The sequence below is a fragment of the Zalophus californianus genome, chromosome 3, assembly GCF_009762305.2.
Source record: "Zalophus californianus isolate mZalCal1 chromosome 3, mZalCal1.pri.v2, whole genome shotgun sequence".
NCBI classification, from domain to species: Eukaryota; Metazoa; Chordata; class Mammalia; order Carnivora; family Otariidae; genus Zalophus; species Zalophus californianus.
This window is the reverse complement of record NC_045597.1, coordinates 160,615,369-160,629,981: the sequence shown is the minus strand read 5'-3', so window position 1 is coordinate 160,629,981 and position 14,613 is coordinate 160,615,369. Positions and strand designations below refer to the sequence as shown.

The 14,613-nt window shown below is 40.0% G+C and overlaps 1 protein-coding gene across 2 annotated transcripts in view; it reads right to left on the bottom strand.

Annotated features, from left to right (window-relative positions):
• Window positions 1-12,857, bottom strand: part of LOC113920864 (aldehyde oxidase 4-like) — a 52,711-nt gene extending 39,854 nt beyond the window's left edge. Inside the window, exons 1-8 of one of the 2 annotated variants that reach the window (XM_027591222.2) lie at window positions 12,767-12,857; window positions 9,923-10,031; window positions 8,587-8,713; window positions 6,406-6,467; window positions 3,906-3,989; window positions 3,239-3,319; window positions 2,012-2,156; window positions 1,664-1,756 (exon numbers count right to left, since the gene is read on the bottom strand). In XM_027591222.2, coding sequence (XP_027447023.2) covers window positions 1,664-1,756; window positions 2,012-2,156; window positions 3,239-3,319; window positions 3,906-3,989; window positions 6,406-6,467; window positions 8,587-8,713; window positions 9,923-10,031; window positions 12,767-12,804 — 739 coding nt within the window. In that variant the 5' untranslated portion in view covers window positions 12,805-12,857. Of the gene's footprint in view, window positions 1-1,663; window positions 1,757-2,011; window positions 2,157-3,238; window positions 3,320-3,905; window positions 4,072-6,405; window positions 6,468-8,586; window positions 8,714-9,922; window positions 10,032-12,766 lie in introns of those variants that run through there. The other variant, XM_035726911.1, reaches the window with a different exon arrangement.
• Window positions 12,858-14,613: the final 1,756 nt, after the last annotated feature.

The window sequence follows — 14,613 nt, the reverse complement described above, 5'->3', positions numbered from 1 at the left end:
GTCAATGCTCAACTGAGCCACCCAAAGCGCCCTGATTCTATAAGACTTTTAAAAGATCATTAAGTCTAAGTGGGAAGTGACCTACACATATGCATTGCCCATTTGCCCTTCTTCTACAGCCATCTCTTCATATTGTTCCCTTAACAGAACAACAAGAATAGACACTTGTCTGTACTTTGGGTCAGTTTTGCTTGCAAGTGTGCTTTCAGGGAATGCTTTGAGTAGTGATGTCATCTAGTTCATACATTCTCAAAGAAGGTAATACCAGCCCAAAGGGGGTGAAGAAAATCTTACTCTTTTGATGTATAAAGCCCTGATATACATACTGTACATAAACAGATATATGGTCTATCTATGGTGTTAAAACTTCGTGGAGGGATGATTTGGGGGAAAATGTCTATTGCTCCCTAGTGAGGCAATAACGAAAAGGTTGGGAAACATGGACTTAGTGTTATAGGCTCTCCCTCCTCCCCAGTCCCTTCACTCCCACCCCACCCTCACCAAGTCCCTCCAACACCTTACTTCCAACCCTCTCCTCTGTCAGCCTGGCCTCCCCTTGCCCCATTTCTTCCTATGAGTCCACTGATATGAACATTCCAACAGGTAAAAAAAAAAAAAAAGTGAATAGGCAGATTGACTTAAATTAGCAAGCAGATCAGAGGGGAAAGCAGATAATTTCTCATTTGATTTCTATTTACTCATTGGGGAGAACCTTATTTTAAAGTAGAATTTTTATCTCCTAGGTGGCGCCTGGGTGGCTCAGTTGTTGAGCGCCTGCCTTCGGCTCAAGTCATGATCGCAGGACCCTGGGATTGAGCCCTGCATCGGGCTCCCTGCTCCGCGGGAAGCCTGGTTCTCCCTCTCCCACTCCCCCTGCTTGTGTTCCCTCTCTCGCTGTGTCTCTGTCAAATAAACAAAATCTTTAAAAAAAAAAAAAGAATTTTTATCTCCTATACCCTGTTATCTATTCAAATGCTGAGTTTGGATATGTTTCTCAGTCTTATTCAGGGCATTATGTGGAAGGAGAACTTGACTAGAAGTAAGAAACCCTGGAGTCTAGTCCTGATTTGATCATGTGTTAGCTGTGTGAAGCTGGGAAATTTACTTAAGTTTGATTTTTTATCTTCTTTAGGAGAAAGGAGATACAAAGGCTACCACCTGCTATCTCGGCCTTCCAGGACTGTCATGAGGATTAAAAGAAACAAGAGATGTGAAAGCATTTGGTAAATTGTGAAAAGACTATAAAAATAAATAAGATAGTTACAATTAAATTTTCAAATTTTGTGTTCCAGAATTTTTTTTTGAATATGTGTGGGTATAAGCTGAGCCTTGACCAAACTTATGAATCAGGCACTAATAACTGGTAAGAACCTTTCCTACAGGTCAGCCAATGTCTTAAGTCTCCTTATTCAGTCAATCTCTCCATATCTGGACAACCAACATGGCATCTTCCCACCATTATGGCTCCTAGGACCATGTAGTACTCAGTGGCATAGCTGAAATAATTCAGTTTGATAAAGCTCATAGAGGACACATAGTAGATGCTCAATAAATATTTCTGAATGAATAAATGAGGTCGGATATTCTATGAAGTGCTCAAATAAGCCCAGTGCATATAATTACTCATAGCCTATCAACAGTCAAGGAAAAAGAAGGTTCATACCATCATCTGTGTAGTCCACAAAATATAGTTCTGGAAGCCCAAGTGGAGATATGAAAACTGGATGGAATTCATCTCTGAATTTAATGCTGGGTCCTTAAGGAGAAAAGCATTTAAAGTAATTAGAAAAGGAAGTCAATGGGTGCTAACAGATGTTGCTCACTGATAATCTAGAGTGAAAATTGTGACACAAACAACACCATTTGCAAAAGAAAACAATGTAGCATTCTAAAGGACCATAAGTATCTATTAATGAAAATAAACTGCATTTCTGAAGAGTTTAAAAAGAGAGACAGATGTCTAGGTTATATACCTAAGCTAGACTAAGGAACATGCTTAAAAACCACCCACCCACTGCAGTGTTCCCCATGATGAGGGGGGCCTCAGAGAAATTGGCTTTCAGCTCCAGAAGGTCACTGAGGGTCACAGGGGCAATCCAGGTGGTCCTCTCCCCTTGGAATGTCAGCCTTCTCTTGTTTGGATCTTCTGCCATTCTCTGCAGAGAAACAAATCCAACAGTCTTTTGAGTAAGGCTGCTGAGCTACATGCCGTGAGTATATCCACTGCTCTGGTTGTCCAAATGGCCTGATGGGTCATTTTAGGTTTCTGAGGTGACCTACCTTGTATTGATCAGGAAAGGATGGCCTGTTTGAAACTACTAGATTGATAAGATCCATGTGGGCACCACTGAATAAACATCATAATAGGTATCTCTCCATCAACAACTGCATATGGAGTAGAGCAAACTCTACCTATATTTGTGAAGTGAGTGTCTGAAGAGGAGGCATCATGGGAAATGAAAATGAAAGTGTCTTAGTTAAAGGGCCAGGCTTCTTGTTCTAGGTCTTCCCTAACAGTGACTCAAAGGGGTCTCATTTTTGGGGATTCGGTGTTTCGGTATGACAAAATTTGCTTATAGGCAAAATTATCCTTGAAAAATCTCTTAAATCATTCACCAGGTATAGTGTAAATTGTTTTTTTTTTTTTTTTTACAACTCTCTCTATACACACATATATATGTCACACGTGTGTGTATATTCTTTAAATAGTGAGTCCAAGTTCTCACACTCTGAGGGGTGTGTGGGGACTGTGACCCTCTGGGAAGCCAGTAGAATCATATCCCCCATCTCATGTTCTCTTCTGAGCATAGTCATGGAATGCAATGATGAACATACACACTATTTATATTATTCTATTTCTCCCCACTGAGTTGAAATCACAGAAACTAATAGTAAGAATAGTAAGTAATTCCATTATATTAAATATCATTTTACAAAATATCTTTAACATATCTCACAGTGTAAATGTGTGACCTTGAATAAGTTACCTATACTCTCTGAGCTCAGGATCTTTGACTGAAGGGGTGAACCAAAGCATGTCTGAGGTCCTGGCAGTACCACTCTTCTAAGCTATCTGCTTGAAATTATTTATAGTGGAACCGAACAAATTCATAACGTGGGTTATCACACTGGACACACTTCCAAATTCTAATGTCTAAAACTCAGTAATTCCAGAGCATACTGCAAAAAGGCTTGTACCACGGTCATGTTATGAAACAACAAAAGTAAAGCATCTTACTATTAGTTCAGGAGGGAATATAGGTTCCTGGGATGGATCCAAGGGCTGGAATTCATCTTCATTATACAGTTTGGTACACATCTCAACAAAAACAAAACAAAATACAAATAGAACTTCAGAGTTACTGAAAGATGTACAGGAATTTCTAAGTGTGAGACTTCAGAGTCAGGACCATACCTCTGACACCCCGGACACAAAATGGACGTGCCAGAGTCACAGAGTATCCCTGAGTGGAATTGTTCCCACTCTTAGAGGACTGTAATGGTTTCCTGGGCAGATTTACTGGACTCTGGGCTTCCTCATTTGGCATCAGGAATTAGGTTTTAAGCTTCTGTGCTGGGTCTCAGGTATTATTAACAGATATTTATTTGCCATGAGCATGAAGATGCACTGCTTACATCTCTCATAGTACTTGTTGAGGGGAAGGGTGGTGGTAAACCAGAATAAGGCACAGAAAATTGTAAAGTTTCTGAAGGAAAATGCTTCTGTGGTGATTGGCCTCATGGAAGTCATGGGCCTGCTAACTTTTGAAGCATTTTAAGACTCTTTACTTCCTGAATTCACTTCCTTTTACTTTACTCACTGGAAAAACAGGAAATGAATACATTTGCATTTATGTGGGTATTTTTCAGTCAATCCCAGCTGAGGGAGAACACCAGATACTTACTTTTTCCTGTCTATTTACAAAAGACCTCTCTTCTTGATCCATGCAACATTTTCCTGATCCTTTCAGTCCACAGACAGTTGATTCCTTAGGAAGTAATGCAAGAATTTAAAATAAATTCATTGGTCAGTTCTTAAAACATCAACCCGAGTACTTGCAGTCCCCAGGCCCCACAGGAGTGACGGAAGAAGTAACAGAGCATGTCCTTGCCTTCAAGGGCTCTGTAATGGGGTGGAGCAGAGAACAAGCCAGTCATCACTGAACAATTAGGGAAAATTACAGGGAGTGTGTAACCATGCTATGATAGGGTCTTGTTAATGTGTCACTCAAATCCCAGGGGATCATGAAGGAGGTCAGAGGAGGTGGGGTCAGCCAGCTAAGGCTTCCACTAGGGTGAGGTAAATGGAGTAGTTAACAAGGAGATCATCAAAAAAACCAAAAAAGATGGCTTTTCTTTATCCTAAGAGGGATACAGCATGTATCTTTAACAAAGTCCTGGGAAGGCAAACTGCTTTTAAGACTTACTATACACAAAGAAAAATAAACTGAAAACCTGAGTTTTATTTGGGTGTTATTGGAACTATTCTGAATTATTTGCGTGATTCAAGTCCCAAACTATTTTACCTTATTTTCAGGACACTTCATGCAGACCCCAACTAGTGGTTTTGGCCTGAATGCCCTGGTCAGTTACTGCAATTCTAGCTAATTGTTTTCATTCTTGTTTGTCCTTTTCATGTGTAGACACAACCCAAGGCTTTGGGGTGCTTTGGAGACCTATGGTTTGACTTTGTACATGGATTCAAGGAGTCCTGGGTTCTAGTTTCTGCTTTAACACATAGTAACTGGGTTGAGTTTGTTAAATTAGGAAAATAAAACCCCTCCCAAACAGGTCTGTTCAATTTAAATATGCAAATGGTAAGCACAGTATCTGACACATAGGAAGTGCTGCAGAAGTGGTGGTTGATATTTTTACCTGTAAGGAATTTTCTATAGACTTAAGAAGGGATTTGGATTTTGTGACAATGCTGTTCACAATAAAGGAACGAATGACAAATAGCTGAATGTGGGGACCCAAGTGAGTGAGATAAAAATATCTATCTTTTCATAGGTAGATTTGGTCTCCAAGAAAATAATCATGTAGCATTAGGTTGAATCTTGAATCATATGAAGTTGCTGTTTTTGTGAGTCAAAATGGTGGAAAACTGACCATTCATATGTTTCAAAATGAATGGTATCTTACCCAGGATTTCAAAATAGCTGTGGTTTATAAAGCTTTTCGGATTCATTACTGGCCTAAAAGTAGATTTTTTTTCAAAGACTTTTTGGTATTTGGAATTAACTTGTGTAACTTGAATTGGTTTTGGTCAACCAAAATTATATAAAATTAATTTTACCATAAAAAATGGGTACTAGAAATCCATCCTAACTGAAACCTCGTTGATATTTAACGTTCTGAAAACTTAATATATCTCATAACTACAGCCTCCCCCACCTTGTGCCATAGACTAAATCATTCTTTACAAACTTCCTTCATCCTGTCTGGTTCCTTAATCTCTTAACTTTGAGGATGACTTGGATTTCTTCTTAACTGTATCCTTTATTGTCTGGAGGTTATGATTCTGGCAATCCCCTCCCTGAAAGTTATCTTGTTGGGTCCGTATCTACCACACTGCTCTAGGTCCTCATTCCCTCATTCATGGAGGACTGCACTAGTCATGCCCTCATCCCTTTTCAGGCTTATCCTTCTTACTAGCAGGTGCCAAGAAATTTCCCTTTGAAATACTGTTCCCATGTTACTCCTAGCTTGAGAAGAGACAATGACTATATGTTGGTTACCACCTTTAAGTCTAAACTCCTTAGCCCAGAATAGTATCTTTTTGCTCCCTAGTGCTTTAGCTACATCAGTTTCCTAGTTGAACCTTGGACATCTTTTTCCTACTTCAATGCATTTTCTTACTTGGAATTTTCTGCTGGCCTCTCTTCACCCATTCATTCCTATCACTTCTTTTAAGACCTAGCTCAAAGCTCCCCTTCTCCAATGTTTCCTTTGTGTCTTCCCTTCCCACTGATTAATTCTCTTTAATTCATGTTCCTTCAAAACTGATATACACGGTATAGAGGATATATTGAACTTTTAATATCTTGCTTTTTAATTGTCTTTATTATTTCTTAGTAAATATAGTTTTTCTTTAAAAAGTCTATAGTCTTAGTCTACTAGTCTAAAATAGTATAGACTAAGGAATAGAGTTCAATAGAGTTTGCATTTCTTGAAGTCATGTACTATATATTTTACTTCTTAGGAAAGTGCCTAATTTAGGACTATAAATAAGATATATGCTAAAGGTTTATTTAAAAAATACCAACAGTGGCATTCAACAACTTTCAATGTCAGAAAGGTCAACATGAGGGTATTTTAGAAATAACTGAATGCAATAGGATGATTTTATGCAAATGTTCATTAATATATTAAATCAACTGAAAAAAATTTTTTATTTTAACTTACCGCACAGAAAGTTTTTCCACTTTCTACAATTGGTCGGTATCCAGTACAGCGGCACAAATTACCTGATGAAGAAGAGATCAATTTTGGAGCACCTGGGTGGCTCAGTCAGTTAAGCGTCTGTCTTTGGCTCAGGTCATGATCCTGGGGCCTGCTTCTCCCTCTCCTTCCACCCCTCCCCCTGGCTTGTGCTCGCTCTCTCAAATAAATAAATAAAATCTTTAAAAAAAAGATCAATTTTTAAGGAATAGTAATGAAATATATTCCTTATTTGTGCTTCATTTTTTCAGTGAAATAGCTCTGTTTGTAATTAGATTCTTTTATTGTTTCTTTTGGAAACAGCAATGTTCTTCAAAAAAATCTTGTGATTACATTTTCTTCCTGAAATATCACAAAGCTCTCCATAATTTTTCCAATCAACTCTTCCTGCCTTATTTCCCACCCGTCCTAACTCATGTAACCCTGCCACTCCCATAACATCTCATGTGTCTCTTTGTTAAGCTTTTCTTACACAGTCTTTTCTTTCTTACGTGTTCTCTTAGGGAGACTATGTCCATTTGCAGGGCCCCAGCCCCCTCTTCCATGGCGTCTGCTCTAATCCCCAGCCAGAGCTGTACCACTCACTGTCTGGATCCTTTTGCAGGCCTATTATCAACTCTGCTAGAGTAGGGTCATTTATGTACATGCTTCATCTCCCTCAGTGGAACTTAACATTCCTGGAGAAGGAGAGGAGTGTCTTAGATTTCATGAACCCTCCCAGTACAGCACAATGGGTGTTCAATAAGTACTCAGTATTGTTTTAATCAGTCAATATTTCCAAAGCATGGTGGAAAAGATGAGGAAATGACTGTCTTTTTACAAAGTATATTCAAATTTTGTAGCCAGTAGAAATGATATTTATGAAGAGGTTTTAATAAAATGAAAAAATTCTTATGTTATTCTGTTAAAATTGTTTATACAATATAAAATCATATATACAGTAGCTACAGTATTTAAAATAAGAAAAAAACTACGCACAGAAAAGACTGAAAGGAAACAGAAGTATCTGTGGTGGTTTTCTGAGGGCAGAAATATGAGTTTTTTCCCTTTTAATTTTTTTTTTGCATTTTTCATAATAGGAATGTGTTGTTTTTATAGTAAAAATTAATTTAAAATGATTATGTTCAGATGCAGTTTAACAATTTCAGAAGCAATATAAATGTGTGGATTGGGTGGGTTTAAACACTGACACACCTTTTAGTGTGGATTATTTCATTGAATAAAGATTATCCATTCATGTTGGGTTAAAATTATAATTGAAACCATAGGCCAAAGTTTTAGTAGTACTTTATAAGAAACTGAAAAATTTTGAGTGAAGAAGTTGTTGAGAAACAAGGGAAAATATTAAAGAAATTTTATATGCCACTTACCATAAAATTTAAGTTGCATCCCTTTGTTTTAGTCTACATCTTTTCATCATAATACTGAATTTCTGTCTAGGTCTGTTTACTGAAAGGGACAAAAAGCTTTCTTATAATATTTAGAGGTTTACTTTCACAGATTTCTTCTAAGAACTAGGGGCCAGTTACCTTGAAAGTGGGTATGTTTGTTATAGAAAACTACATTTGTTTACATGCTTTTGTTTTGTTTTTGTAGAAAATTGTGTTTATCCTTTAAACTTGATAGTTATTTCATTTTAGAAGACTGAATTTCCCACTAAGTTTATCTGTGATAACTAGTTGCTGCCCATGACTTCCTAATCCAACCAGAACATAAAGAGTAAAGTGTCTGAAAGTCTATCCTCTGTAGAAAGTAGAGTTAATGAATGATTCTAACAGATTAATTTAAAAATAAACACAAAATCTCATTCTTCCACACTACCCAAATTTCCACATTGGGAAAAGATAATATTATAAGTGTTAGAAGAGCCTATTTGAATGCTTTGTAGGGGGACACTGGGATCCATTAAGGGAGAAAGATTTATAATGAAATCAATATTGCCCCAGTTCTTGGCATCACTGCTCACAAAAGGAAGGCAATACTTACTGGAAAGTATTAAAGGTACTAAAGAGGGCCTCATGTTAGCCAGGTGCCTGGAACCTCAAAGTGTGCCACGATGTCTCTTCATGGGCTGGGATTTCCTTTCCTAGTTACTTGGGCACTTCCCACCCTAGGCCCTGCCTACAGAGGACTAAGAAGGCTCACCTCCAAGAGCTTTGGTTATCTGCTCCAGGGTTGGCTCTGGGTGGTTCCTCAGCAGTGTGTAGATGGACATCACCATCCCCGGGCTGCAGAAGCCACACTGTGTGCCATGACACTTGGCAAGTCTTTCCTGGGAGGAAACAGTACACTATTTATGCTTCAAACCTCTTGTTTCCCTACCCTGGACACTAGAAAGGAGTGCAGCTTATTTATTTAGCTTTCCAGAAATGAGTGCAGGGTAAAAGATGTCACTCTGGAAGAAAAATATTTCTATTTCTTGAAATATTTCTATTTTTAAAAGCCTTTTTTTTTCTCCTCTCAATAGAAAAGCCTCGTGGCAGGTATTAATTGACTTTAGTCTCTAGACTGATTTCTTCATCTGTGAAATAAGAAATGTAGCTTAGGGCACAAGTAAAATGCTTTGGAGTCCTACTCCTGTGAGTTTTAGTCCCTATTATACCTCATTAACTGTGTGCCTTGGTGATTTACTTGACTTTTCTTCATCTTTAAAATTTGAATAATAATGATATCTACCCTACAGGATGGTTGTGAGAATAAATGAACGAGTATATGCAAATCACTTAGTCTCTGGCAAGTCATTTTCATCCCCTTCTCTATCTATATTATAGAATTTTTGATGGACTAAATGAGAAAATCTATACAAAAGCTTTGAAAATTGTAAAGCGTAACTTAGTAGTATTGGACCATTCATATATTTAATTCATGCACATTTAACTTTAATGCATTTAAACAACAACAAAACAATAAAAATAGGTGGCTCTTTGGGTCCCTCTTGTGTTTCTTTTCTATGTGTCTCTCACAAGGTACTCAACTGGCTGGCTCAAGTGTGCTTCACAGGTTTTTAAGTAAACATTTTTCAAATGTTTCACCCCTAAGATGGAAGCCAAATACTTCATCTGTAGCTCAGCTGGAAGGACAGATATTGTTCTAATGTTAGAGGGTAATGTGTTGGATTTATTGCTAGATGGCAAGTTGCTTCGGATGTGGCATATAAACCTGGCTGTAAATGTGATGGTAAATGTTTAGCAACCGAATCTCTGGGGAAAACCTAATTTGTAGCTTCTATCAATTTTAAGTAGTATAAAGTGTCTTTGTTTTAATTTAGGGGAAGGATGGGGCTGAGAAGTAAAGATATATGAAAACCAAAGAAGGAATCTTGATTTACACACCAGTCTCTAAAAAGAACCTTAGTCATGAAGCACTGATTATGGCAAAATGAAAATTTAGAAGCACGGAGGATTTCAAAGTTGGTGAGAGTACAACAGACTATGTGGGATGCCTATACCAGCACCTGGTTCCAGTCCCATTACGCTCTTACCTGCACGGGATGAATCCTGGTGCTGATGCTTCCTACACCTTCCACTGTTGTGACAGCAGCCCCATACAGAGAGCAGATGGGCACCAGGCACGCTGTAACTGGAGAGTGACTGCGATGGGTATTTGTAAAGAGAACACACTGGAATCATAGGGAATGAATACCGTCATTCGGGGAGCCCAGGGAAGTCAAGGGACTCTATTTTCCTGAGAGTACAGAGAATACTAGATAAAAACCCATAGATTTCTAGAAGTTTCTAGGAAAGAACTTACATATGGCTGGCATCAAATGGCAGAGAGAAATGGAGAAAAAGAATAATGAAGAGTTTTGTGTAAGACCTCCAAGAGACCCTCATTCTTTATTATTTCTCATTCTAGAGAGAGGAAACATTTTATTCTTCAGACAGAACACTGACTTGTATAAACCCCACCATGGGGTAGTTTAGCCCATTTGATTTTCAACCACATGCAGTTTTTAAATATATAGACACTCTGCTTGCATGCTAGTCCAATTAAATCAGAATCTGTGGGGCGAGATCACTTCATCACTTTTTAAAGCTCCTCAGCCAATTCCAGTGTATGGCCATGTATGGAAGCCACCCATTTATGCCCTTATCTTGATCATCTTTCCCACAGTAGAGTCTGTGTTAATGATGAAGTGGCTGTGGTTAGCACCAGATTCTCATCTCACTGGTTGGGAATGGGGTCCAGACCTCATTAGCCTAATTTAGCTCTTTATTCCCACTCAGACTAAGTCCTATTCTCTTTCAGGCATGAGATATTGTCCTTCTCCTAAGGAATTTTTCCTTTATTCTCCTACCCTGGAAGACAGTAAGCATGCTGGTCTGAAGAAAAGACAGGGGCACCTGGGAAGCTCAGTTGGTTAAATGGCCTACTCTTGATTTTGGCTCAGGTCATGATCTCAGGGCCATGAGGCTGAACCACTCATCTGGCTCTGTGCTCAGTGTGGAGTCTGCTTGAGATTCTTTGTCTGCCCCTCCCACCCCCTGTACCCTCTCTCTCTCTAAAAATAAATAAATAAATCTTAAAAAAAAAAAAAAAAAAAAGGGTGCTGCTTTTGGCTCCACCAGCCCTTTGGTCAGAGGTGTTTGGAAACCACCCAGCTGGCTGGCGGGGGACCCTGAGAGAGTGCTTGGTGTACAGAGAGAGTGTGCAACGGATAAATTTTTGTTTTTTGTGTCCTCTAAGTACCCCCCTCCCCATATTACGTATAACTTCCTCCCTCTTAATCTCAACCTCCCCTTTCCTTTCTCTCAACAGCTCTTCCAGTGTTCATTGCTCTCCTCAGTCTTACCCTTGTACCTCATCTGGAAAATAGAAGCATAAGCCCCATGCACTCTCAGCCCACCACTTCTCACCCAGAGTCGCAGTCACTCCCCTGCGTTCTAGGCCAGGAGGGCAGGAATCCTTCCTCCTCTCCTGTGCTCCGGCTCTCATTCATTCTTCTCTCCCCATGGACCTGCTCCACCACCGATAGTCCTCCTAACCTCTCCTTTCTACAGTCTCATTTCCCTCAATTCCCTTGAATTTAAAAGTAAATTCAAGTGTTTGCTGTCACTACACAAAACCAAACCAAACCAAACCCAATGTCTCTCTCCAGCTATGGGCCCATCTTTCTTTCCCTTCTTAGTCGTTTCTTAAGAGCTGTACACAACTTCCCAGCCTTCCAGCCATTCCTGTGCCATCTGTACCTCATCCTCCAGCCTCGTCTCTCCACTGACCTTGCTTGCTCCAGGAGCAATCTAATGGCAGTGGGTTACTCCCTGGCGTCTCATACTCTCGATCACTTCTACCTTCTTGGAACGTTCTCCTCTCATTCCTCCTTCAACTCGGACTACTCCCTCTTCCTCTCTGTGAGATGTCTGTTGTTCTATAGTGTCCTGCACTCCTAAGTTCTTCTGCAGTGTGCTACATTCCAGATGGCCCAGGGCTGAACACCTGTCTTCACTGCCAACTGGCCCACATGATCTTGAGCCAGTTATTTAACTTTCTTTGCCTTGGATTCCTCTTTTTTCAATGTGAGTGATAGTAAGGCCTATCTCAAAGTTGCTTTGGGGACTAAATATGGTAATATATGCAAGCTACTTCGAACACTGATATGATAAGCATTCAAAAAGCGTTAGCTATTTTTATTACCATTGTTGATATTTACAGTGATAGCTTCCAGGAAGTTATAGCCCCAGATGTGACCTCTTCTCTGAGTGAGAGAACCGTTTATCTTGATGCCTGTGGACAATCCTTCTTAGGCGTCCCGTAATTGCCCTAGTGCAATGTGTCCAAAGCTAAATTTACTGCTTTCCCTTCCTCTGTGCCTCCTCTCCCAAGTTCCCTACTTTGTGGACAGCACCACCCAGTGACTTAAGACAAGAACTTGGAATCATGCCAGACAACTCCTTCACCACCACTTTCTATCATAGTGAGCAAATTTGCATTTTGGGCTAAGGTGATTTGAGACCCTGTTCAGCCCTTCCAGGCAAATTCCTCTTAGTGTATGTCAAAGCCCTAAATCTTCTACCAAGACAGAAGTGTATCACTACTTTGTGTTTAAGCCATTCTTGCCTGACCCCCCCACTCTGAAATCTCTTGCTTAAAAGCAAAGCAGCATTTATATAGCAACAGAGACCATGACCCTGAGAGAGGGGCACCCAGGACAGGTACACTCTCATGGAAACAAAGTCCACGGGAAAGATCCAGAGCTTAGGAAGTTGTGGGCTGAGCAGGCTGGGAGGTAGTGTTGAGTGCGATAAACACCTGGAAAGAAAAGAGGGGAGTGCCTGTGGGCAGGAAAAGATGGAGGCTTTGCATCCTTCCCAGACACAAAGGATACTGGATCTTCTTGGTCTTGGGGTTGTATCTTGACATCATGACAGTGCAGGCGCCGCAGCCCCCTCCCCCACAGCTGTCCTTGGTGCCCGTGAGATAGAGTGGAAGGAAGGGAGTCAAGGAAAAAGAGGGGTGCAGGCCACTTTGCTTTTTACGCTGTTCTTCCTCGGATACAGGTAACGACTAACATGTTTTCTTGAGTCTCACCGAGGTGTCTTGTTTAGACAGCTGTTCCATTATTTTGCATATAAATGAGCCCAGTGATGAAAGATGAGAAGAAATCCTTACAGACTCACACTGCCTTACCTGAAACTCTCCTGGCCGGATGCATTTCTAATGTAAAAATCTCCATATTTTACAAAGGTAGTAAGATAGTGTTCCCAAGTGGGGCTAGGGCAGTACCTTGTAATCAAACACATTAATATTTTCACAGTGAACCATAGGGATATTCACACTAGACGGGGAACAGGAAGACTACCAGGGGCCTCGTGAGAGATCAGGGTTTACATCCAAATGAGGTGTAAAAAGGCTTTTGAATTCAGAGTTGTGGACAATGGGTCACTGTGGAGGTGCTGGGAAGTAGTGCATGGGAAAATTTGGAAAACCGTCTCTGGGAGGCTTAACTTGCTCTGTTCACCAATGTATGCTTCTACCTTCTTATTGGATTAGAGAATATTAATTTAATAACCATGGCTCCTAAACTGGTAATGTCAACAAGCACTGTGTACCTTTTCCCTGTAAGATGTTTGCATAAAGAGAGAACAAATAATATATTAAATCTCCTGCTTTAGGTTCTGTAAGAATCTACTGAATTTGCTTGGGGCCTTTTCTGGGTGAGTTTAAAAAGGATTTCATGGGCGGAGATCATAACTGGCTTGGGCAGAATAGGGAGTTGAATGGGACATTAAGGGACAATACTGGCTAGAGCAGTTGGAATGATGGGTTAGGAAACCAGATTGCAAGGGGTTACATAGTGAGACACAAAGTCTGGAGAGAAAATGAGGCATCAGGTACACATAATCTCTTAGATAAATTTGGCAAGGAAATAACAGGGAGAAACAAAGTAGTGTTTTTAGATGGGTATGTTGGGAGGCAAAAAGACAGAAGTGGGGGCAAGGAAGTGAAGATCCCGAAGAGGGGGGATAACATTATCTTGTATACCGTTGAATCCCCAGAGCCTAACACAGTGCCTGGCTCTTAGTAGGTGTTCAATAAGCATATATATTTTAACTTATTATTTTGAAATATTTATAGTTTCACAGGAAGTTGCAAAAATAATATAGCGACAATACCGGTCACCTTGCTTCCCCCAAAGATGACATCCCACATAGCTATAGTACATCAAAAGCAGGAAGTTGACCAGGGTATTACAATGATAACCAGACTGGGGAGCTTACTCAGATTTTACCACTTACACATGCACGCATACCATATACGTACAGTTCTAGGCAATTTTATCTCACAGACAGATCTCTGTCACCACTGCCACAATTACTTGTGCTTCCTCAAACCCAAGACATTCTTCCTGAATTATTTATTGCAGGTCTGTTGAAGGTATTGGGAGGGGTAGGGGGTGAAAAAAGGTCCAGATCAGAGGTGGAGAGCTGAGAGTACAGTAGCTCTATGTTGGAATTTTGAAATATGTTTATTGAACCTTGTTTTCTCTAATAAGACTTATGAAAAGGTGTTAAGTGACAAGTCAGGGAAGTCCTCATGGGAGACCACTGTTGGTACCATGTACCCCTGAGCAGCTGGCTGGATGTTTTTACTTTAACACTCTCGAATATAAAACTGTTGTCAGGGGGCCACGAGACTCAAAAGGTCATAAAGTTATTTCGAAAGTTAGCACAC